Raw genomic sequence first — 23,637 nt, 5'->3', positions numbered from 1 at the left:
GTTTTGTTTCTGTCTGAGGTTCTGTGTTCCTCTCCTACCCTATTGTAGCCAAAAGAAAATGCAAGTATCAAACATGTTTGAGAAGAAAACAGCTTTGCTCTTTTGAGTCTTAAGGAACTACAGAAATGCCACCATGGGAAACATTGTTTTGACAAGTGCCGTTATTGAGTTAAGGGATTAAGAAAAGACATACACAAGAAGAAACGTAAAAGTTGTCCAGAATGCTCATGGCATAGTACTTTGACAGCTTTGATAGAATCTCAGGGAGATGGAGAAGATGATGGGCCTTTCTATACTGAATACAAAGTTACTTTCAACATGGAAAAACCTCCAGAAAAAGAGAGGGAAAGTTTTTTTCTGAATGACTTTTGGTAGTGGAAGGATTAAAAAATGTGCTGTCTTTGGTCAGATCTAAGCCCATCTGGGCCTTGGATCCTGCTGAGCAGGATTCACAGAAGATGGTGACCTCCCTCTCCTGACCCCACCTTTGCCCCAGCACAGTCAGGTGGACACCATCAAAGCGGGTGCAGGCAAGAGTCCTTCAGATAGTCAGCAATAACAGATCATACTTGTTATCTTCTTGCTATGTGTCTGGGGGCTTTGGTACATGCTTTGTATATATCATTTTGTTCAGCCTTAATAATAATAACTTCTCATTTTTCAGATGGGGAAATCAAAGCTTACAAAGGTTCAGTAAGTTGCCAACATCATGTATCTAGTATGTGACATAATCAGGTTTTAAACTCAGGTTTGTTGAATTCTAAGGGTATTTTTAGCCACTCTTCTGAGTGTCTGGGGACTCCTAGAGTCTAGAAACTGCACTTCATATAATCAAGGAGGAGGTGCTTAGAAAGTACATTCACTTACTTCTGGGTTGCTGGGACTTGGGGAGAGCGAAGACAGATCCTCCTCAACCTCCTTCTCATAGAAATGTGAAACCTTATGAAGAAGAGTGAAATTGGTGAATCACCTCACAATCCTGCATGTTAATCATTTACATTGGTTATTGAAAATCATCTATAGATGGCTGGACTCTCAGAAGTACGTTAAAATTTTTTAGTCAATTTCTCACGTTTTATAGATGAATCCCAGATGATTAACTGATGTGCCAAAGGTCGTGTAGCTAGTTAAGGGTTCGCCTTTTAAAAAATTCAAAGCCTATTTCAGATCTTACTTTATCTCATGTCATTTAAGCTTTTGATGCTGTTTTTACTATGTCTTTCTTCTTCAAAATAGTCTCTAGTCTTACTAGAGTCTATTAGTCTCAAAATAGTAAATAGTCTTACTTCAGGGTCTGATATAGTTCATCCTTTTTTTTTTTTTTTTTTTTTTTTTTGCAGATTCTACTTTGTGAATTTGCCTACTTAAGTGTATTTGTGACCCCAAAATTGTACACTTTCACAGTCATTTCCAGACTTGCACAGAGCAGGAGAAAAAATTTGATTCTACTGAGGTGTATATCTCCAACTGAGGTCAAACAAGGCAACACTCTACCTTTCTGTTTCTACCCTCATTTTGTCAACCTGTGTCCTTTACATGGTCTGTTTAGTGTCACATTTTTAACATTTTTGTGCTTTCGTTTGTGATTTGCTTTTTAACAATTGACCAAGGTCTCACTCAGTTAGGAAGCAGCAGAGTTAGAGTTGAGATTCTCCTGCTTTTCCCAGGAAAGCAGGGAGTGCTGAGCCACTGCTATCAAGCTTGGGATGAGCAGCCCCAATACCTGCATGAAGGGGATACAGCTGTCACTGCTTTAGACTTCAGGGACTGGTGCTAACCAGATTAACCTGCAGAAAAGTGGAATCAGAATCTCAAATAGTTATGTTCAAGCTAAATGGAAGACTCCAGAGTGAAGCACCAAGGCCTCATCTCCTCAGGTTTTCATTTAGATGTCACCTTCTCAGCCATGCCCCTCTCTACACCCTATGTAAAAGTGAAAACCCATTCTGAAACTCTTTATACCTTTGTCCTTTTTTTCCTCTGTAGCATTTCTCACCATCTAATGGAGTTGTGTTGGCTTTCTGTCTCCCTCTACTGGAAATGTGGACTTCATGAGGGCAGGGGTAATTGACTGTTTTGTCACAGTGCTCAATTAACATTTGTTGAACGAATGAATTAATCCAAGAGACCATATAAGAGTAAAGATTCAAAATGGTGAATTGGAGGCAGAGCCAGGAATTGTGTCTAGAACCATATGGAAGACTGCTACAGCAGGTTTTGATGATATTACTGGAGTGGAGGTTGGGCTTTTAAGTTTTATCTAGGAATAGATAAAATGGATCATAGGAGCTTATATTTTTCAGCTGCAAAACAACTCAAACATAAAGGAAAGCTCTACTGGATACTATAAATGAAGAGTTTAAGGGGGGTCGTTTAGGCTCAGGCAGGTCCAGGATTCAGTGTCTCATTATTTGCCTCTCTGACTCTAGTGTCCTTTGCTTTGGCCTTGCTTTCAGACTTTGGCCTCATTTCTCTTGGAGAGGGAACCTAGCACCTCTAGGCTGATACCTCAACTCAGTTAGAGGTCCTGTCTATTTCCAACAAGGTCAATCACAGTTCTAGCATTGAGTCCACTGACTCTGATTAGGACATAGGCCCATCTGTCAGCCAGGCACAATGCAGGGGAATGAGGGATTTCAATTTGCTTAGCCTGGTCACATGCCCACTTCTGAAGGTAGGAATGGAGTCTCTCCTCACCCGAACCTCACAGACTGAGAGGGCAGAAAGGTGCTTTACTGATGAATGGGGAACAGATGTTGAGTCCCTAGAACAGCAGGTGTCAACCAGCAGAACATCTTGGTGCTCAGGATGTTACCATCTCTTGAAATTTGTGCCAGGAATAACAGATGCCTTTCTTTTAAAATTAGAATCAGTAATAATGGTAATGATCAATTATCCAATTGTTAGGATTTGTCAGTACTAATACTAGGTACTTTATACATAGTATTAGACTTAAATTTAAATAGTTACTTATGTTTAGCCCATGTAGCAGCTGCAGATTAAGGCTTAGAGATTTTTGCTGAATTGCCTGAGCTGATACAGCTAGGTAATGGCAGGGCCAAGGATTGAACAGTCTCTGTCTGTTTCCAAAGTCTATTCGTCTCCTGTATCAGTTCTTAGTCTTGATAATGGCACGTTCTTGGGCAAGAGCTTACCTGATTTTTTTTTTTTTTTCACCATCACTGCTGGTTACCACAAGACCTTCTGAACTTGTCTGGCTTTCAATACTTAAGCAAAATGCTATCTTTTTGCCTAATCCCTGTCACTCATCTGTAGACAATAACGAAGACTGTGCTCTAATGCGTTTAGATGAGGTACAATTCTGAAAGGGCAAGAAAGACCTAATCTGGAGCCTAATCATGATCCATAATTCTGAGATAAGCAGTCTCACTTTGTCCCAGACTCTGTGTTCCTGTTAGAGAAATAGGCCTGCAGCCTAGGGAAGAGTCACTGGTCTTTGAAGTCAGGCTTTGTTTGGTTTTCATCTGTTTGTGCTGTTCAGAACACAGCTCCTTCCCAGGTGGTTTTCAAAAGGACTTTTACAACGAATGACTTTTAAACTATAGTTTGCATCAGAGTCACGTGGGGAGCTTACTAGACTCCAGATACGTGAGCCTTCCCTTCCCCAAGAGATTCAGAATCTGTGGGGCCTGGCATATGTACTTGAACAAGCTCAGTGTAGAGAAGGTGTAAGGCATTTTATACCTTAGCATGGATTTATAAAATTTTCTCTCCTTTGTTCCAATATTTATTATCCTTGATCTAGAACTTATTTATTTATTTAGTTTTTTTAATTGACAAATAAAAATTGTGTATATTTATGGTGTACAACATGATGTTTTGATATCTGTATACAATGTGGAATCTTACTTAGCCTGTATTTAAATACCTTTATAACTTCACAGGAGAAGAAATATCAAACCCAATAAGTGCATGCCTACCAAACAAAGGGGATCTCAGATTCGTGGCCTACATATTAAATCCAGTTCAGCCCACTGGTATAATTGCTTTAGTTAACACCATAAAAATACACTATTTTGCTTTAACTGGACTTAGATGCCCTGGTTTAGAAAGGCAATGCATTCTCCAGCTGGCCACCATTCTCCTTATTGCCTTATTTCTGAAACTTTACACCTTTGTGATACCTGACTGGCCCATGCAGGTAAGTGAATTTCCACCCTAGGTAAGCAGTTAGAGAATTGGAAGAGTAGAAAAACCAAGTGATTTCCTGAAAGTGAGAGCAAATCCTCAATGCAGCCTGTATCATTGCTTAATCAAAGTGGTTAACCATTGCTTAGCCAATTTCATGTGGGAAATCAAAACAGTAATGTTTCCTGTATCAAGATGTGTAATTTTTCTCTTTCAAATAATGTATGAAATTCACTGGAGCAAGTGATGGCAGCTCACAGGTTCTGGCCTCCGACTCCCTCTGCTAACCTAACCTGCATTCTGCTGTGCCCTTGCCCTGCTTGAGACACCTATTTTTGTCTGTATTCTAGTGGGCAGCCCATTCCTCGAGTGGAATACACAGAGGAAGAAAAGAAAACCTGGGGTACAGTGTTCAAGACTCTGAAGTCCTTGTATAAAACCCATGCTTGCTACGAGTACAATCACATTTTTCCACTTCTTGAAAAGTACTGTGGCTTCCGTGAAGATAACATTCCCCAGCTGGAAGACGTTTCTCAATTTCTGCAGAGTAGGTCCACATGAGGGTCAATGACCCTGCAGAAAGTGGGGGCAGGATTGAAGCAGAGGAGAGGGAAGGGGAAGACGTATGTGGAGGCGAGTATGAAAGCATGTGATTGTAGAAATGCATGCAGGTTGATTCCTCCAGGAAGAACTCAGTTTCACTGTGCTCTACCTTCCCTCCAGTCTCTACTGTGTTTATCCACTTTCATTCAATCAAACACCTGAGGCTGTGGATTTTGCTGTGTACATGTCCCTGAAAAGTATTTTCTTTCACACTTAAAGCCCAAGCTGTTTCACTGAGTTTTTTGTTTTTTGTTTTTTCCCTGTAGCTCCTGCTGTGTTATGAGTTAGGAGTGTGTGTTTGTGTAAGAAATGTGCTATTTTTGGGGATGGTGCCAAGAGCCCTGAGCTCTGAGTCTGTGCATCTGGTATGAATCCTGCCTTTGACACCCTCCAGCTGAGTAAACCTGCCTCAGTTTTGTCATCTGTCAAATGGACACTGTATCAACGCTTTAGCTTTTCCCATAGGGAAATTACGAGAATGAAGTAAGATGCTGCATATGAAAACACTCAGCACAGTCTTGCATACACAGCAGGTATTCAGTGAATTTGGACTGAATTGAAACCTGAGTAGCTCAATAGGTAAATACATTGAGTCGCAGGCCTCTCCATACAGTATATGTTCAGGGGAAATAGGTGTTATTCTTTCTGCTAAGAGGATGTTAATTTAGCAAAAACAAAACAATGAACTAACACATATTGAACACCTACTGTGTGCCAGGTAGAATAAGCAAAAGTAGGGAGACAGACTACAGGTTACAAAAGTTTCTATATATCAGAGCTGTGCAGAGATGAGCCAATCTGGGGACAATGAGCCAGGGAAATTACTTGGCAGGAAGGGAAGTTGTAGCCAGGACAGATCGGGGGTGAGCTAGATGACCTTTTGGGTCCCTTCCATTAGAAAGTCTTTGCTTCTTAGATAAAGAGTGGAGTAAGGGTCCAAGCAGAGTGTGCTTCAGCCTGAAGACATAGAGAACAGGGGGCAAGAGGCAAGGAGATCTCAAAGACTTCTTTAGCTAATTACTCCCATTGCCATGGCCAATAATAAGAGTAATAAAACAGTAATACTAGCAGTTGGGAAGCTATATAATAGTAATTAAGAGAACAGACTTTGAAGCTAGACTACCTATGGCTGTGACCTTGAATGAAACCTTTAACCTATCTCTGTCTCAGCTTTCCCATCTGTAAAGTGGGCATAATAAGAGTGTCTACTTCATAGGGCTATTGTGGGGATTAGTAGCACACATAAAGTAGCTTAAAAGAGTGTCTTACATACAGTAGGTAATATATAGTGTTAGCTATTATTACCATTATCACTGTCATTGTCCTTATCCTTTAAAGTTTGGAACAAATTGAGAGACAGATACAGTAACCATAGAGATGGTGATCAGAGGTCAACTTTAAAATTGAGCGATTTAGAGAATGTGATATAGATGTGCACACAAATGGACTTGCTAATATTTTACCCCCTTAATTAGGTAAACTTACCTGGCAATTCATGCAGCACAGTCCATTGCATGGCCAAGAGCAGACTGGAATGAGGTCCTCTGTGAGCAATCAAAAGAGAAAGAGCAGTACAGAAAGAGTTAAATTGATAATATTCATATTTTCTTCCCAAATGCTCCAGTCAGACAGGTCACTGCTACTCATGGGGTGGACTGTGTGGGGTGCAGGACAGAAGCTGGAAGCACTCTATCCATACTCTTACCTTCTGGGAAATGAGGTACAAATTCCCTTTTCACTCTAGAAGCAGGAGAAGTAGGGAATAATTGTTCCACCCTAACAAATGGTAATGAAAGCTAAATTTATCGCATGTTTCCAATGTGCTAGACTCTGTGCTAAGTACTTTATATTCATTAGCTCTTTTTATTCTTCAAACATCTCTAAGAGGTATCTGTCTACATTATGCAGATGAGGAAACTGAGGCTCAGAAATGTGAATTTACTTGATCAGATCACCTAGCTAGAAAGCAGCGAGGCAGACATCTGAAGCCAAATTTGCCTAGCATCAAAGCCTATGTCCCTGGGCAATTATGTGTGCTACTCCACTACCTGAAGGTCTCTTAGTACTTCTGGCTCAGTGGTGAAGAGCTTTGAGTTTTCTTTCTTCTTTGCATCCCAGCTTGCACTGGTTTCCGCCTCCGACCTGTGGCTGGCCTGCTTTCCTCTCGGGATTTCTTGGGTGGCCTGGCCTTCCGAGTCTTCCACTGCACACAGTACATCAGACATGGATCCAAGCCCATGTACACCCCCGAACCGTGAGTACTGTCCTCCAGCTACTAGTTGCCAGGCACAATGAGCACCATCCTTTCCTGCTGCAAGAATGAGATTTGGGTTCATTACTGGCTGGTCCATAGGACTAGTTGTCTAGACTGTTTGCTGATAGTACTAAAAACAACTCATCTATTCTGGAGATTTTCTCCATCCAAGTAGATAGACCAGACTGATTAGAGATTTGGGCATCCTGTGATCCAATAACTCAGAACTCCCTTGGCAGTGAGAATGAGAGATCCCAATCAAGTTCCAAAGTCAAAGCTATGAAATTGCAAATGAGAACAGGAACAAGTGGCAGCCAAGCTATCTCAATACCTCCTAAGTATACATCTAGATTACTCTTATCTTTCTTTGCCTAGATTGTGTATTGGGTAGAGGGAGAGAATGGCAGCCATTATGCTTCTTACTTGGGTGTTTAGTTATCCCCTTAGTCTGATAAAACTTATGCAACTTATAAAAAATTCAGTAGAACATCCAAAATTATTTTTCCTTGCCCATAAAGTTCATTGCTACAAATCCAAAAAGACCTGTTCCAAATGGACATAGCACATAAAATATTAAGTAAAGGTAGGTTTTCTTCCCTCACTGCTGTCCACCTCCAGACTAAGAGAAGAGCAGCACTGTTTTTGTTTTAGTTCCCAGTGGAATAGCTGAGCATATTGTATCTGCCCAGGGAAGTCAATACCAGGGAGAAGACAGGATGAGAAGTGTTCATGACTCATAGCTTGCTTAGGTATATGGGAGCATGTCCACAGAAATATTAGCTCTTCTGCCCTGTACCCCACTGGGCATACTCCTAAGACCCTTGGCTGCTGTGCCCTGCCCTGTACCTGTCTCTTATTTTTCCTTCCTTTTCTTCTTTTTATCTTTTACCTTACCTTTTCTGATCCCAACCTCTGCATATCAGTTTTTCCTGGGAGAGAGATTATAAGCCTAAAAGAGTTATTTCCATTCTTTCTACCCATTCCTCACATGGAAAGACTGAGTCTGGCTTGGCTTAAACCTCCTCCCCTCCAAGCTCTCTGTGCTTTCTGTCTTTCAGTGACATCTGCCATGAGCTGTTGGGACATGTGCCCTTGTTTTCAGATCGCAGCTTTGCCCAGTTTTCCCAGGTAAGGAATGGATTTTTTAGCCTTCTAATTATAGGTCTGTGACCTGAATTTCTCAAATGAGTTGAGCCCAGGGAGGGGCCCTCATGCCCTCTGCAAGAGTGGAAACCAGGTACAGTTCTATGATCCCACCTGAAATGGGTGAGTGGTTCTGGGAAGCTAAATACCCATTTCAGAGATCAAGCATGGGGTTGGTGCATCACTCATCCTCTGAATCATATGTGTGTTCTTCAATGTACTAATCTCATTTTTCCTGCTAGAGCCTTTCATGCATGAAAGCCTCCCTGATGCCCATGCAGGAACTACCTCACCTTCTTCCAATCTCTTAGTGCATTCCCCTCACCTTTTCAGGGCCATTGTAACTTTCTGCCTTGTCAGGCAGTTATTTGTGTATATGCTTGAATTAAGTGAGATGACATTACCAAGAATTCAATGCTGAAACCCTGACTTACAGTTAACAAAGAAATAAAAATGAGCTGAATATCTTATCACCATCATCAAAGCTGCAACCCTGCAACCTAGAATTTCATTCATCTTTCACAGTGGTTAACAAGCTCAAAAAAAAAAAAAGCTTTTTTTAAAAAAATTTTTTTATTTTTATGGCAGGGTCTCACTCTGTCACCCAGGCTGGATTAGAGTGCAGTGGAGTAATCATGGTTCACTGCAGCCTCAGTCTTCTGGGCTCAAGCAGTCCTCCCACCTCAGCCTCCTGAGTGACTGGGACTACAAGCACATGCTTTCATGCCTGGCTGAATTTTTAAATTTTTGTAGAGACAGAGTCTCACTATGTTGCCCAGGCTGACCTCAAACTCTTGACCTCAATCCTCCCACCTCAGCCTCCCAAAGTGAGAAGATTACAGGCAAGAGTCACCACACCTGGCCAAAAAAGAAAGTTTTGGGCTGAGTAAAATAATTCTACTAATTCTCTCCAGGCACTGAGAGGCAGCCTAAAACCATGGTTTGGTAGCTGGGATCATGAGAAGGTTGAATGGTGTTCTGATGTACCAAGGCTCCAACCTTGCCACTAACCAGTTGTATGACCTGGGTTTACATTATCAGCCACCCTGTGCCTCCTTTTTAATAAATGTGGATCAGTCAAAAGCCCTCTGCACCAGCCAGCTTCCTCACAAAGAAGCATGAGGATCAAATGGAATGACCTATGAGCAAATGCTGAGCCAAGTATTGGGATTTCAGAATAATGGGATCATGTGTGAATTTAATGGGCATTTTCCCTTAGCTGAAAGAAATAAACATTCCCACGGTCAAATAAGGAAGCTACCAGTAAATATTTGAAACAAACAAACAAAAAACTGGAATTTATTGCTTGCTAAGTGAGGGAAAACTGTACTTGTAAGATGCAGCCTCTCTAAACAAAAGGAAAAATTACTTTTATGTGAGGTTTGAGGAATTATGGAGTTCAAAGATTGTTGGACTTTTGGAAGTGGGAGTGTTTAGGGATTAGTTGAACTTTAACTGTAGAAGGATCACCAATGACATTCAGAAGTGTGGTTAGGCTGCCAAGATATCTTTGATTGCTTGGGACAGTTTTAAAATCTGGATTTGTTACTATGGCCCCAAAGCAATCAGTTTTTCCTTGAAGAATAGGAAACTTTTATTCTTACCACCAGAAGCTAGTTTATGAAGTCAGAGGCTAAGTGGCAGTCCTTCTTAAGCCATTTCCACTTGGGGAACCCCACAGAAGAGTGGATGGTTACTCAAGTCAACAAACAGGAGCTCCTGGGGCATCAGTGTCACATGGTTCCAATTTTGATCTGGATGGTCCCAAGGCAGTGAGACGTGTTGAAAGTTTCCTGAGAACATTCCTTGTTAAACAGAGGAAGGACTTGCTTCCCACTACAGTACAGGATGGAGTGGAACTGAAGCACAGGGATGTTGGGCCCCTTGTTGTAGGCAAGCTCTAGGCTCACAAAGAATGGTGACTAAGAGAACAAGGCGCCATTTTGGTCTTGGATTTATCAGTGGTTTCTAGCTGAATTGAGACTGTGGTATGTCTGGGCGGGTAGATGGATTGGAGATGGCTGAGGGTCAGCAGAGCAGATCCAGGCTAACAATTTGAATTCGGTTCACTCTAAATCAGAAAGCATTTTATAAGCCTAATCCAAACCGGGCTCTGGACTTGGCCCAGGGAGTGATACAGATATAGACCATGTAGCTTCTGGCTTCAAAGTGAGTCTAATCATAGTCTTCATCTCTGTCTACACCCACTCCTCTGGTGATCTCACTCAATTTCATTGCTTTAAATACCATCTCTACTCTGATGATGGACACATTTATATCTCCAGCCAGGACTTCCATCCCAAAATTCAGACTTACATATTGAACTGCCTATTCAACATCTCCCCTTGGATGTCTATAAGAAATCTCTATCATACTGTCCAAAACTGAGTTATGGATCTTCCTTCGCAAACCTTCTCCAGGATAGCTTTTTCTCTATCAGTTCACAGGAACTCCACCCTTCCAGCTGATCAAACCATAAGTACTTTGGGACATTACCAGCTCCTTTCTCTCTTAACCCCACAACAAATCTTTCAGAAAATCCTGTGTGTTCTACCTTCAAAATATGTGTAGAGTCTGACCATTTCAATTATGTCTACTGCTACCAACTTGGTCTCAGCCACTATCATTTCTCATCCTGGTGACTGCAGTAGCCTCCTCATTGGCCCCATCTAGTGGTCTCTACCCTGGCCTCCTCCAGTCTCCTGGTGTCCCATTTACCCTCAACCTCTCCAGTGTCCTGGTGTCCCATCTACACTCAGCCTCTCCAGTCTCCTGGTGTCCTGTTTACCATCCACCTCTCCAGTCTCCTGATGTCCTGTTTACCCTCCACCTCTCAAGTCTCCTGGTGTCCTGTCTATACTCAGCCTCTCCAGTCTCCTGGTGACCTGTCTACCTGTCATCTCTCCAGTCTCCTGGTGTCCTGTCTACCCTCTGCCTCTCCAGTGTCCTGGTGTCCTGTCTACCCTCTGCCTCTCCAGTGTCCTGGTGTCCTGTCTACCCTCCACCTCTCCAGTCTCCTGGTTCCTGTCTACCTTCCATGTCTCCAGTGGCCTGGTGTCCTGTTTACCCTCAACCTCTCCAGTGTCCTGGTGTCCTGTCTACACTCAGCCTCTCCAGTCTCCTGGTGTCTTGTCTACCCACCACCTCTCCAGTGTCCTGGTGTCCTGTCTACACTCAACCTCTCCAGTGTCCTGGTGCCCTGTCTACCCTCCACATCTCCAGTCTCCTGGTGTCCTGTCTACCCTCAGCCCCTTCAGTCTCCTGGTTCCCTGTCTACCATCCAGTCTCCTGGTGTCCTGCCTCTACCCTCAACTCCTACCATCTATTCTCACATAGCAGCCAGAAGGAGTACTTGATAACACAAGTGAGATCATGACCTTCTATCTGCTCATTACCATGCAATGGCTCCTGTTTCACTGAAAGGAAAAGCTCAAGCCCTAAAATGTCTAAAAATATTCTACATGATCTGGCTTTGGACCCCTCTTTGATATCACCTGCCACTGCCCCCTCACTAATCCTGCTCTAGCCACATTGGCTCCTCCCTGTTTCTTGACCCAAACAACACTTCCTTTTCTTGGGAAAGAAATGCAAGCTTTTGCACTGGCTATATGCTTGGCCTACAATGTTCTTCCCTCAGATGTCAGTATAACCAACAACCCCACTTCCTTCAAGTCTGTGCACAAATATCACCTTCTCAACAATGCTTACCCTGGAACCCTATTTAAAATCGAAGCCTCCTCTCAATCCCCTGGAGCTCTTAGTCCCTCTTGTTTATTTCTTCTTTTGTTTCTTCTTTCCAAAGAACTTGTATTTTTCTAACATAGTTATGTATACGTTCATTATTTATTGTCTGTCTCCACTAGAATTCACAAGATGCCTTTACTGATTTTATACACTGCCTGGCACATCGAATGAACTTAATATTTCAAGAATGCATTAATGTATACAGTAAGAAAGACACATACGCACAAGGCAGGCTGCAGTAAGTGCTGTAAAAGAGACAAAGAGACCAATAGAGGAATTCTGCAACAGAAGCTGTGGTGAGAATTAATCGATGACGTGTTAGACTCTCCAGTTATATGTATGCCTGGACCGATGTCACCACTTATCTGCAGTTCTCCTGTGAAGTTTCCAGGGTACATGATTAAGACTCATTTAACACTCCAGGAATGTTCTGCTGATGAATAATCACTGAGCTGGAGTCAAGAGAAGAAGCTTTAGATACTAACCAACCCTGTGACCATGAGCAAGTCACTTCCCGTCTCTGTGCCTCAGTTTCCTCACTTATAAAGTGAAAACAAAGGACTAAGTGAGGGTGAAAGGGTCTCCCTGCCCTGGAGATCTGTGATTCTATAACATGTGGGCAGGAAAGACTTGACACCACACTCAGGGTCCATGTGGGCCGTTCTGAAGGCATCTGGCCACCCATCACCTTTTTATGGCCAAGTACCAGGTTGGCTCTATGGGTGAATGTTAAAGACGGCCAGACACCAGCTACTCCAGTGACTCTGTTTTCCCCCAATTACAGGAAATTGGCCTTGCCTCTCTGGGTGCACCTGATGAGTACATTGAAAAGCTCGCTACAGTAAGTCCCTTCTCTCCCTGGGTGGATGGTGGGAGTGCTATAGGCTATGGCCCTCAGGTCTTTGAAGCTTTGCTACTCCCCTGGAAGCCAGGTTATCTGGGGAAAAAAAATCAGAATGTGGTGGATTACATTTGCACAAGTGAAACTTCACATTTTGATTGATTTCTCCTTAATAATTTGATTTTGAAATCAGCTACCTGCAGATGTTTACATCTCTTAAATTTTAAGCGGTATCTTGAACCCACCAACAGGCTATAACAGTAGCCCTTGAAAACCTTTGGCATAAAGTGTGTGTATGAAGTAATCTGGATCCAGAACTTTGAAGAGGGAATGTTTACATCTCTACTTTCACACCAGAGCATGCATTAGGATTTTTTCTTTCTCAGATACGAGGGAGAAACAGGGGTGGGCTTTCCCGTTATTGCTGAACACTTTCCTCTCCTGAGTATATTTGATGACACTTGTCCACTGGGGCTATAGAAGCAGCAATTCTGCATAGCAGGTGATTTCCTTCCTTCATACTCATTTCTAATTTTACTACATCCCACCCCAGCCACTAGCCACATTGCCTGTGCTGGAAGTTGAAAAATAAACGTTTATAATTGAATTATGGACTGCCAATGAGTGCAAATCTATTATTAAGATATATCAGTTTTAGAAGCTTATGAACTCGTTCCGTCAGAAAGGCTAAAAACTCCCAGAAGGTTATTTTCTCACTGACAGCTGCTTTTAGGCCCTGGACAAGTGGCTTTTTCTTCCTTATCTCTAAAAATGAAATGCAATAGCTCATATCTTGCCCATCTCAAAAGCAACTAAAAATTTAACTATTTAAATTTAATTATTTAAATTTTTGTGAACATGGGTTTTTAAATGCCAGAGGCTTCAGAGATACAAGGAGCGGCTTTCAAAGAAGCTACAGAGCTGGATAGAATTTCTCATTTCTACAAAGAAAATAAATTTGGAACTCAAAGCATCATGTTATCTACCATAACAATATTAAAATGACTTATCACCAATTCGACTTCTCTAAAAAATTGTTACTGATTGGAAAAATGTTACTGGTTGGTTGGGGAACAGTTCTGGATTCTTGCTGCCCTTAATTTGCTGTGTAACTACATGCATGTTGCCTTACCTTCCTGGGCTGAAGACTCCTTACCTGTATGTGAGGAGGTCAGACTGACTGAGCTCTGACAGCCCTCCCAGGTTTAACATATTCTAGTCCAATAAACAGATGTAACTAATAACCTACCCCTAATTCTCCAAAACTGTGACTGTCTCTAGCAGCTAACTGAGCTCTGGGTTCCTCTTAGTCCCAGAACTCCCATATTCTTTTTTTCAGGCCAACTCTCTAGGACATATTGGCCTGTGGGTTATTGAAAGAAAAATACTTGGTTATTTGGGGAGATAAATGCAGTAGTTGACTTCAGAAACACCCCGAAGTTTTAGCATAGATGATGGGAGATTCTCCTCATTGATTCTATCACTACCTAATCTGCTACCTCCCACTGTTGTGCCTGATGAGCTCTACTAGCTTCAGAGCATCTGAGGAACATCTCCATCTAGTTGACACCACAGACAAAAGAGATAGAAGAGTTCCTGTCATATGGAGAACAAATTGTTGGAGGTCTCCTTTTGGGGCTTCTTAGTACCACCTGATATTTTCCATCACTCTTTACATTCAGCCAACATTCGATTCAACAGGTGACTGGATAGAGTGAGACACAGGACACACAGACATGATCACAGGTCATGCTGATTTAGAGAACAAACCTGCACAGGCTCCTACGTGGGCAATCTTGTCCGTGGCACTGGGGCAGTTGCTGCCTTCTCCTTCTTTGGGATGTGTACTAGTCAAGGATCTCCAGAGAAAAAGAACCAGTGAGATGTATAGAGAGAGAGATAAAGAGAGAGAGGGGAATCTGAGATGGGACTTATTAGGGAAACTGGCTTACACAGTTATCGAGACTGAGAGGTCCCACAATATGCTGGCTGCAAGCTGTAGAACTTGAAAAGTCAGTGGCGTAGATTATTCAAAGTTCAAAAGCCTCAGACTCATGGAAGTTGATGGTATAACTCTCAGTCTGAGACCAAAGGCCTGAGAACTCCTGGGTGGTGATGAGGTGCGAGTCCCAGAGTCCACAGGCCAGAGAGCCTGGAGTTCTGATGTCCAAGGGCAGGAGAAACAGGGTATCCTGGTTCTAAGAGGGATAGAATATGAATGTGGCTTTCCTCTGCCTTTTTCTTCCATCTGGGATTCCAACCCATTGGGTGGTTCCCACCCACATTGAGGAAAGATCTTCCCCACTCATTACACTGGCTCAATGCCAATCCCCTCCAGAAACACCCTCATAGACACACCCCAAAATAATGCTTTACTAGCTATCCAGGTATCCCTTCATTCATTCAAGGTGACACATAAAATTAACCATCACAGTGTGCTCTCAGATTGACTTTCTATTCCAGATTTACTGGTTTACTGTGGAATTTGGGCTCTGCAAACAAGGAGACTCCATAAAGGCATATGGTGCTGGGCTCCTGTCATCCTTTGGTGAATTACAGGTATGACCTTAACAGGAACCAAGGATGGATTTAAAAGTGGTGGGTACAGAAAACCATTATTGTGCTTTCGTTATTGTTGAAACCCTATTTGTATCCATTTTGACATGCAACCTGGGTACTCATTCAGTGATTGGTACCTTAGCAGCTATGATTTGATTATGGCTGTGGGTGTTACAGATAGAAATGGAATTGCAAGTACACGTATCTCTGGGGAGAAAGGGCCTCCTGATTCCAAGACTGACCTATGCATGCAGCCTTGTGAGTATGCAAACACATGCCAGAAAGTGTGGTTGGCTCCCACATCATCTATTGACCACCTTACTTGAAAGTAATTGGAATGAATTACTCCTTTCTCCCTTGGCTGTAGGTTTTAGATGAGCTATGAAGGGTAGAACCTAGTATGTGCAAAGTAATTTGGCTCACTGCATTTGGGCCGTGATATAGAAGGAATCGGGGTGAGATGAGAGAAGGGGCACAAATGGCCTCTGGGATGCAGTAGGGAATACTGATCCTTATTTAACAGTGATAATAACTTGTCACTTGGGGTCTACAGCACTGCTTATCAGACAAGCCAAAGCTCCTTCCCCTGGAGCTGGAGAAGACAGCCATCCAAAAGTACACTGTTACGGAGTTCCAGCCCCTGTATTATGTGGCGGAGAGTTTTAATGATGCCAAGGAGAAAGTAAGGTGAGGTGGTGACAAAGGTGAGCCACTAGCTCTGGGGGCCTCCTGGCTGGTGGCACTCATCTGTGGGTGGTTGGCCAGGAGAGTGGACTCCAATGCCTACTGCAACTTTGTACCATAGACAGTTTCTCTCCCATGTTCTCTATCCTCCCTCCTTTTTTTCCATTCTCCGTTGGAAGGTTGGGCGTGCTGACCTTTGCACACACCCCTGCCACCTGGTCCCTGTTCAACGCAACCACCAAGTCCAGATACTGAACCCTCCTGCATACAGAGAGGCCACAGAAGTCTCCCCACAAAATCAAAGAAGTCTTATAACCTAGGAAGTCCTTTCATCACTTCCTTCTCCCAAACACCTACAAAACGTGCTTCCTCCTTTGTATCTTTACCCAAATTTAATCTCCGTATGTCTTTCTCTAACCAACTTATTTCTACTCATCCCTGCCAAGTATTACAGTGCTTCTGTAATACTTATTAACTTGTAATATATTACATAAGGTAAGCTCTATGAGGGTAGAAATTTTGTTCTTTCTATTTTCTGTTTTTCCTCCGGCCCCTAGAACAATACCTGACACAGAGTAAGCACTCAATAAATAATTGGTGGAGGCATTAATCTCAGAGGCAGTTCAGCAAGAGGCTGATGGAGCAGTGCTGGGACTCTGAGACTATTGGCCCTCTGAGTGCACAGTTCCTGCACCCAAGCAGGAGACAGACTGGGCAGAGGGTCAACCTGGACATGGATATCCTAATACTCATTGTATGTTAACACTTAAAAAAATCTCATCAGTGATGGATGACAGGCATGGGACATACGGGCCTTTGGGAGTCTGTGAAGCTGAGTGTGTTAGCTTTCAACCCTATCTATGGACTCTGAGAGGTTGGAGGAATGGCGGGGAGTGGTGGTAGAATTAATGACTTCTCAAAGAAATTCACACTTTTGAAAAGAGAGACATGAGGGAGAAACTCAAAGTCACAAATGAACATACATCTTAGTTCTTCCTTTCTAAATCCAAATTCCATCCTCCCCAGGCCCCTCACAAGGAAAGATGAAAATTATCCCTTTGACACAACTCACTCACTTACCTTATATTTGCAAGGTAAGATTGTGGGATAAGACAGGTCCAGCTAACATTTGTTTGAGAATCCTTTGGAATAAAGAGACCTTAAAGAGGACTAAGTTTCTTTCTTTTAAAATAGATATTCCTTAAATTATGTCTACTTCTATCTTTAGATAATTAAAGGTAAAATGCTGGCCCACAAATCTACTTGGTTTGGCCTAAAATGACTGTGTCTCCAGCTCTGTCCAGAGCTCTCAGGTCCTTCCTGCTCTGCTTTCTTAGTTCTCTCCTAAACTGGAAGCCTAGACACTTTCCAGCACCATCCTCCTCTTCCTCCAAGGCCCAAGGTTTGGACCCAGGCATTGGGGCTTAGAGGCAGTGCTGATGAGCACCCTGTCATACCAAGATAATATTTGGATGGGCCCTCCTGGACACAGCTCTCTAATCAGCATGTGATCGGTCCCAGACCAGCAGGGAAGAGCTTGCCAGGACACAGGCCTGTGAGTACCAAGGCCTCAAGGGAAACAACCATGAAAACTCCATTCTGCTGAGAAGTGGTTCAGAGTCAAAGAGAATGCTAAAGGACAGGCTTCAAAACAAGGAATCTGTGCATCCCTTTGGATTCTCTCAGAGCGTCCCAGCCAAGAGCAACCAATTCTAACCACTTGGAATTTCAAGATTCAAATTGTAGGCAGAGATGTGATTGGCTGAGCAGGGTTCACATGCTACGTCTTCGCCAGAGGATGGCTGGCACCAAATACTGACTTCTGGACTGATACACACCTAGTAGGGTAGGAGTAAATCACCCAAAGCAAAAAATGAGCTGCTTTATGGGAAGAAGGAGGAAGAGGTGCAGAGCAGGCAAAATTACAGATGTGTAACACATGGCTCATGCCACTAGCTGGACTGAGACTGCTCTTTTCAGAGAAGAAGAGGTGGAAATACATACCTGGCCATTTGTTCTTCATTAAAGGTAGCAACTAACACTGATGGGGCACTTACTCCATAGTATAACAGCACTTGCTGCAACCCCCTGGGGCAGCTATTACTCTTGCCCCGATTTTACAGAGGAAATTGGGGTACAGAAGAGTGGTCCCCTGTGCCCACGGTCACAAGGGCTGTAATAGACAGAGGCAGGGTTTCAGCCTAGGCAGCTTGACTTGGAACTTGGGGAGCCACTCTTGCCAAACTTGGAGGTCCCTACTGTCTCCTGTAACACTGTATTTTCAGTACGGCAGCTTATATGTTCACCAGAGGCCAACTTAGAAATTTGTGATTACTTTGGAACATCTTGTTATTGGTATTGCATGATGTCCCTCATAGAGGCCCTCATGGTGGATTTCTCCCAGATCCAGGAGTAAGGTATTGGGAAGGCAAGAAAGCAAAGGGTCCAGGCCAGAGTCAGACTACCTGGGTTCCTTCCCAGTTAGTTAACTTACTGACGGTATTGCCTTAGTAGTCACGTAGCCTTCCCAAGCCTGTTTCCTCATCCATAAAATGGGTATGGTAATGGTGCCTTTCTGCTAAGGTTTTTGTGAAGCTTAAATAAGAAGGATATTTGTAAAGAGCATTGGGCAGTTAGAACTTAACATAGTTCTTGGTACATAGAAGGTGCTTTCTTCACCACTTGAGAGCCATTTCCCTCTGCATTGACTGTCAAGCATTTCAGAGGTTTTTTTTTTTTTTTTTTTTTTTTCTATATATAGCATTCTTTAGCTAGATTTTACTCACTCTTGATTTTATTTAATGATAGGAGTTTGTGGCTTTATTGTATTCAGTGCTTTCACTGTAAGCTACCTCTGTCTTCTTGGAGCTAAGTGACTAAATATGTGTATATACGTGTTTGTACATACGCATACACACAAGAAGGCTTCCTAAGAAGACTCACTAAAACTCCATTCCCCTCCTCAGCCCTGGCTGTTGAAGACCGTGTTCTAGGGAGGTGTCCGTATTCCTAAAAGAGAAGTAAAATGTCACTGAGAATTCTCTTAAGATTACCTTTCTCCAAATGGTGCCCTTCACTCAAGCCTGTGGTTTTGGTTTTAGGAACTTTGCTGCCACAATCCCTCGGCCCTTCTCAGTTCGCTATGACCCATACACCCAAAGGATTGAGGTCTTGGACAATACCCAGCAGCTTAAGATTTTGGCTGATTCCATTAACAGTAAGTAATTTACACCTTACAAGGCCACTCTGTTTCTCAGTAATAGAAGACTGTGTTTCCTTACCATTGCCATAGGAAAAATAAGAAATTTATTGAAATATTTAATTAAGGAGAAAAGCATCTCCATTTAAGCCATGGGTTCACTGATGGAGAAGAGCTTGACAAAAAGATAGGAATTACCTTTGTGTCCTTTTTCCTTTGACCTTCCTAGATTCCACTCCACCTCCCATCATCATTCTACCTTTCCACACTTAGCCTGTCACCACCATGTTCCTTTTTCTCCTTCACCTCTCCATCCCTTCTACTCAAAGTGACCAGTTGGTATCACTCTTCCTGGTTCTATCCACTTTATAAGCTGTCCAGTGGCTCATCTGTTGACCTTCCACTCTTCTTTTGTAATGAGAATATTATAATAATTGCTCTTAAGAATGTCACAGGGTTACTTCATTTATCACCTGATTATCTCTCTAGCGCTTCACATTCTCTTCCAGCAACAGTGATCAATTTTTAGTTCTCATGCTCTTTCCTGACTCTTAACTCTTGCCCATGCAGTTCTTTATGTTTAAAATATTCTCCTTTCCATTCTCATTTACTTGGTATGTGAGAACATGGCATAAATGGAAGGCTGCCTCACACCTTCATCCAGTGATCTTGCCATCTAAATTGAGTTATCTGCTTAAACCATGGATTCTAAACTTTGAATGTGCATCAGAATCAAATGAAAAGCTAGCTAAAAATTAATAGCTTTGAGTCATAGCCAAGGCTAAATTTACCAAATCTGTGATAACTCTTGGGAGTTTATAGACCTCAGGTGATTCTGACACTCGAGTTTTGTGTGAACCATACTATTAGGTTCAATGATTTTGCTTCCTGAAGCATCTGTAGATGGTAATGTAAAAGAGGAATGGAACGGCTAATAATTTGCCTGGGGAGAGACCTGTTAAGTCCTTCCCTGGGAAGTGACCTATGGAAAAGGGATGCTGATTACATTAATGGCTCTGGCATTTTCTAAAACATGCAAGTACTTATACCATAATGAAAGCTCCTTGAAAGTTGGGGTGGTATCCAGCTTATCCAAGAAGCCCACTTATCCCCCAGTGCTTTGCACTGTGGATACTTGAAGAGTGTTTGTTTATTATATGAGTGGCCCATTTTGAGGGTGTTTTTCTTTGTAGGTGAAATTGGAATCCTTTGCAGTGCCCTCCAGAAAATAAAGTAAAGCCATGGACAGAACTTGGTCTGTCAACTGTGAATCTATTGATGGAGATCCAACTATTTCTTTCATCAGAAAAAGTCTGAAAAGCAAACCTTAATTTGAAATAAGAGCCTTAAATCCTTTATAGAACAAGATGGAGAAACAACAAATAAGTCAAAATAATCTGAAATGACAGGATATGAGTACATACTCAAACGCATAATGGTAAATCTTTTGGGGTCATCTTTGCTTTAGACATGATAATTCCATACTCTCAATTGAGTTAAATCAGTAATCTGTCGCATTTCATCAAGGTTAATTAAAATTTGGGACCTGCTTCATTCAAGCTTCATATATGCTTTGTAGAGAATTCATAAAGGAGCATATAAGGCTAAATGTAAAACACAAGACTGTCATTATAATTGAATTAGTGGGCTTCCTATAAATCGTAACCTATGAAGTTTATTTTCTGTTGGAGTTAACTATGATTCCAATTACTGCTTTGTTATTGTACCTAAGTAAATTTTCCTTAATTCAGAAGCCCATTAAAATATTTATAAGCATTGAACTTCTTTAGTATTATATTAATATAAAACATTTTTGTATGTTTTGTTGTAATTACAAATACTGCTGTATAAGGTAATAAAACTGTGCACCTAATCCCCATAACTTCCAGTTTCATTTTCCAATTAATTATCAAGTCTGTTTTGGGAGACATTTTGAAGACATTTATTATGCAGCAGATGTTGACTAAAGGCTTGCTTGGTAGATATTTAGGAAATGTTCATTGAATAAATAAGTAAATACATTATTGAAAAGCAAATCTCTATACATGTGAAAATTTTATTTGTATTAGAAATAAAACATTAGTAGTTTAAGCAATTTTGCTGTTTCAGATATTTCCTGGAATGAAATATTCTTCTCACTGCCTTAGAAATACATTAGCTAGATAATTTTGTAACATGAGAAAATGGCCAGAGGCTTATATTTCCAACCCTTTGCAGGGGCTCCTTGTGACATTCAAAGTCATGCCTGGACAGGCAGCAGACTTTGACTTTTGTTGATTGTGTGTTTGCCATGAACACATGAATATCTTAGAAGCAATGGGGAGAAAAACAATGTCTTTAAAGCTCTGAATTTGAAATTCTCACACTACTTTACATTTTATTTTGGAAATTGTTAAGTCTTAAAGAATTTCCATAGTGTTTCTTCAAGTATAGTTCTCAGATCAGCTGTAGTATCATCAACAGTAAATTCTGGGTACCTTCCCAGCTCCACCCAATTTGAATCTCTAAAGATAAGGCCCAGATACCTGTATTTTAAGTACCCCAAAATTATTATTTTCATTATTCATAGCCAAATTCTATCAGGTACATTCAGTTTGAGAAAACCTGACTTGTGCTGGTCAGTCTGCCACTGCCAATGATGCCAATGTAGATAAGCTGTTTCCCTTCTTCAGACCTCAGTGTCACTCTAACAATGAGGGAGTTAAACTTTATAAACCAAGGTCCATTGCAGCCTTGAAATATGATTCAAGTTTTCACATGTGTCTTTATATAGCTATCCCTGATCCACTAATAGGGTGTTACAATACCTGCTTACATAAACAGCTGGAAGGAAGGAGGAATTTACTGAATGTGTCTGAAATTTCATTGTTTAGAAGTTGGAATTTTATGCCTGTATCTATGTTCATGCCTTTGTAAAACCCACTGATTTTAAAAGTGAAAATGGACTTTTTTCTCTGGTGTTACTCTAAACACCAAACAATCCCTGCAAAGGGATTATTCTGATGTTTCTTTATTTCACATGAAAAGTTAATTGTTGACTCTGGAACTTAGATAATATTTTTGACAATATTGAAGAGTGAGTTTTAGTCCAGTAAAGATGTTTTAATGAGCTTGAAGGTAAAGTTTTGGTTAAGTTAGGATTTTCACAGGAAGTTACATACTGAATGAAATATAATGTTTGTACTTTTGGTAATGTGCTACTCAGTTCTTAACTCTTTTTTATCCAGATATAAAAGCCCAGTCTATAGCAATGGGATTTAATAAATTTCCAATATGTGTTTTTATTTGTTTAATTTCTAGTAAATGAGCAATATTTTAGAAACAGTATCAGTCTTTACTGACAGATGATCTTGCTGAGTGCAATCCAGAGAAATACATAAAAAATTCCAAGTGTGAGGCGTTGATGTTTAATAAGTTTCTGAAAGTAGGAATCTGAATTTTAATTGTAGGTTTCTAAGTTATATAATTTAGTTGTGTTTCAAAAAAATCCACTAATAAAATATCAGCTTTATAAAAACAGAAACCTTGACTTTATTTTCACCTCTGAAACCATTAGCACTTAGCACATAATAGATGCTCAATAATTTATTTTAAAACAATTGCTGAGTGAGCTGCATCACAAAGAAGGTAGCAAAGATTGTTGATCACAAATAAACTATTGTGTAAGAAAAGTTTAGAAACAACTAAATTTGTTAATTCAAGATAGATTAGAGACTTAAATGTTAGACCTAAAACCACAATAACCCTAGAAGAAAACCTGGGCAATACCATTCAGGACATAGGCATGGGCGAGGACTTCATGTCTAAAACACCAAAAGCAATGGCAACAAAAGCCAAACTTGACAAATAGGATCTAATTAAACTAAAGAGCTTCTGCACAGGAAAAGAAACTACCATCAGAGTGAACAGGTAACCTACAGAATGGGAGAAAATTTTTGCAATCTACTCATCTGACAAAGGGCTAATATCCAGAACCTACAAAGAACTCAAACAAATTTACAAGAAAAAACAAACAAACTACCCCATCAAAAAGTGGGCAAAGGATATAACAGACACTTTTCAAAAGAAAACATTTATGCAGCCAACAGATGCATGAAAAAATGCTCATCATCACTAGCCATCAGAGAAATGCAAATCAAAACCACAATGAGATACCATCTCACACCAGTTAGAATGGTGATCATTAAAAAGTCAGGAAACAACAGGTGCTGGAGAGGATGTGGAGAAATAGGAACACTTTTACACTGTTGGTGGGACTGTAAACTAGTTCAACCATTGTGGAAGACAGTGTGGCAATTCCTCAAGGATCTAGAACTAGAAATACCATTTGTCCCAGCCATCCCATTACTGGGTATATACCCAAAGGATTATAAATCATGCTGCTATAAAGACACATGCACACGTATGTTTATTGTGGCACTATTCACAATAGCAAAGACTTGGAACCAACCCAAATGTCCA

General features: G+C 41.3%; 1 protein-coding gene across 1 annotated transcript in view; it reads left to right on the top strand.

The window, feature by feature from the left end:
- PAH (phenylalanine hydroxylase) overlaps positions 1–22,699 on the top strand; it is a 72,774-nt gene extending 50,075 nt beyond the window's left edge. Inside the window, exons 6-13 of the mRNA XM_001094859.5 lie at positions 4,500–4,696; positions 6,871–7,006; positions 8,065–8,134; positions 12,678–12,734; positions 15,198–15,293; positions 15,847–15,980; positions 19,079–19,194; positions 20,370–22,699. Coding sequence (XP_001094859.1) covers positions 4,500–4,696; positions 6,871–7,006; positions 8,065–8,134; positions 12,678–12,734; positions 15,198–15,293; positions 15,847–15,980; positions 19,079–19,194; positions 20,370–20,413 — 850 coding nt within the window. The 3' untranslated portion in view covers positions 20,414–22,699. The remainder of the gene's footprint in view (positions 1–4,499; positions 4,697–6,870; positions 7,007–8,064; positions 8,135–12,677; positions 12,735–15,197; positions 15,294–15,846; positions 15,981–19,078; positions 19,195–20,369) is intronic.
- Positions 22,700–23,637: the final 938 nt, after the last annotated feature.

Source organism: Macaca mulatta, chromosome 11, assembly GCF_049350105.2.
Source record: "Macaca mulatta isolate MMU2019108-1 chromosome 11, T2T-MMU8v2.0, whole genome shotgun sequence".
NCBI classification, from domain to species: Eukaryota; Metazoa; Chordata; class Mammalia; order Primates; family Cercopithecidae; genus Macaca; species Macaca mulatta.
Note: the sequence above shows the minus strand (reverse complement) of the source record. Positions and strands in the feature narration are given on the sequence as shown.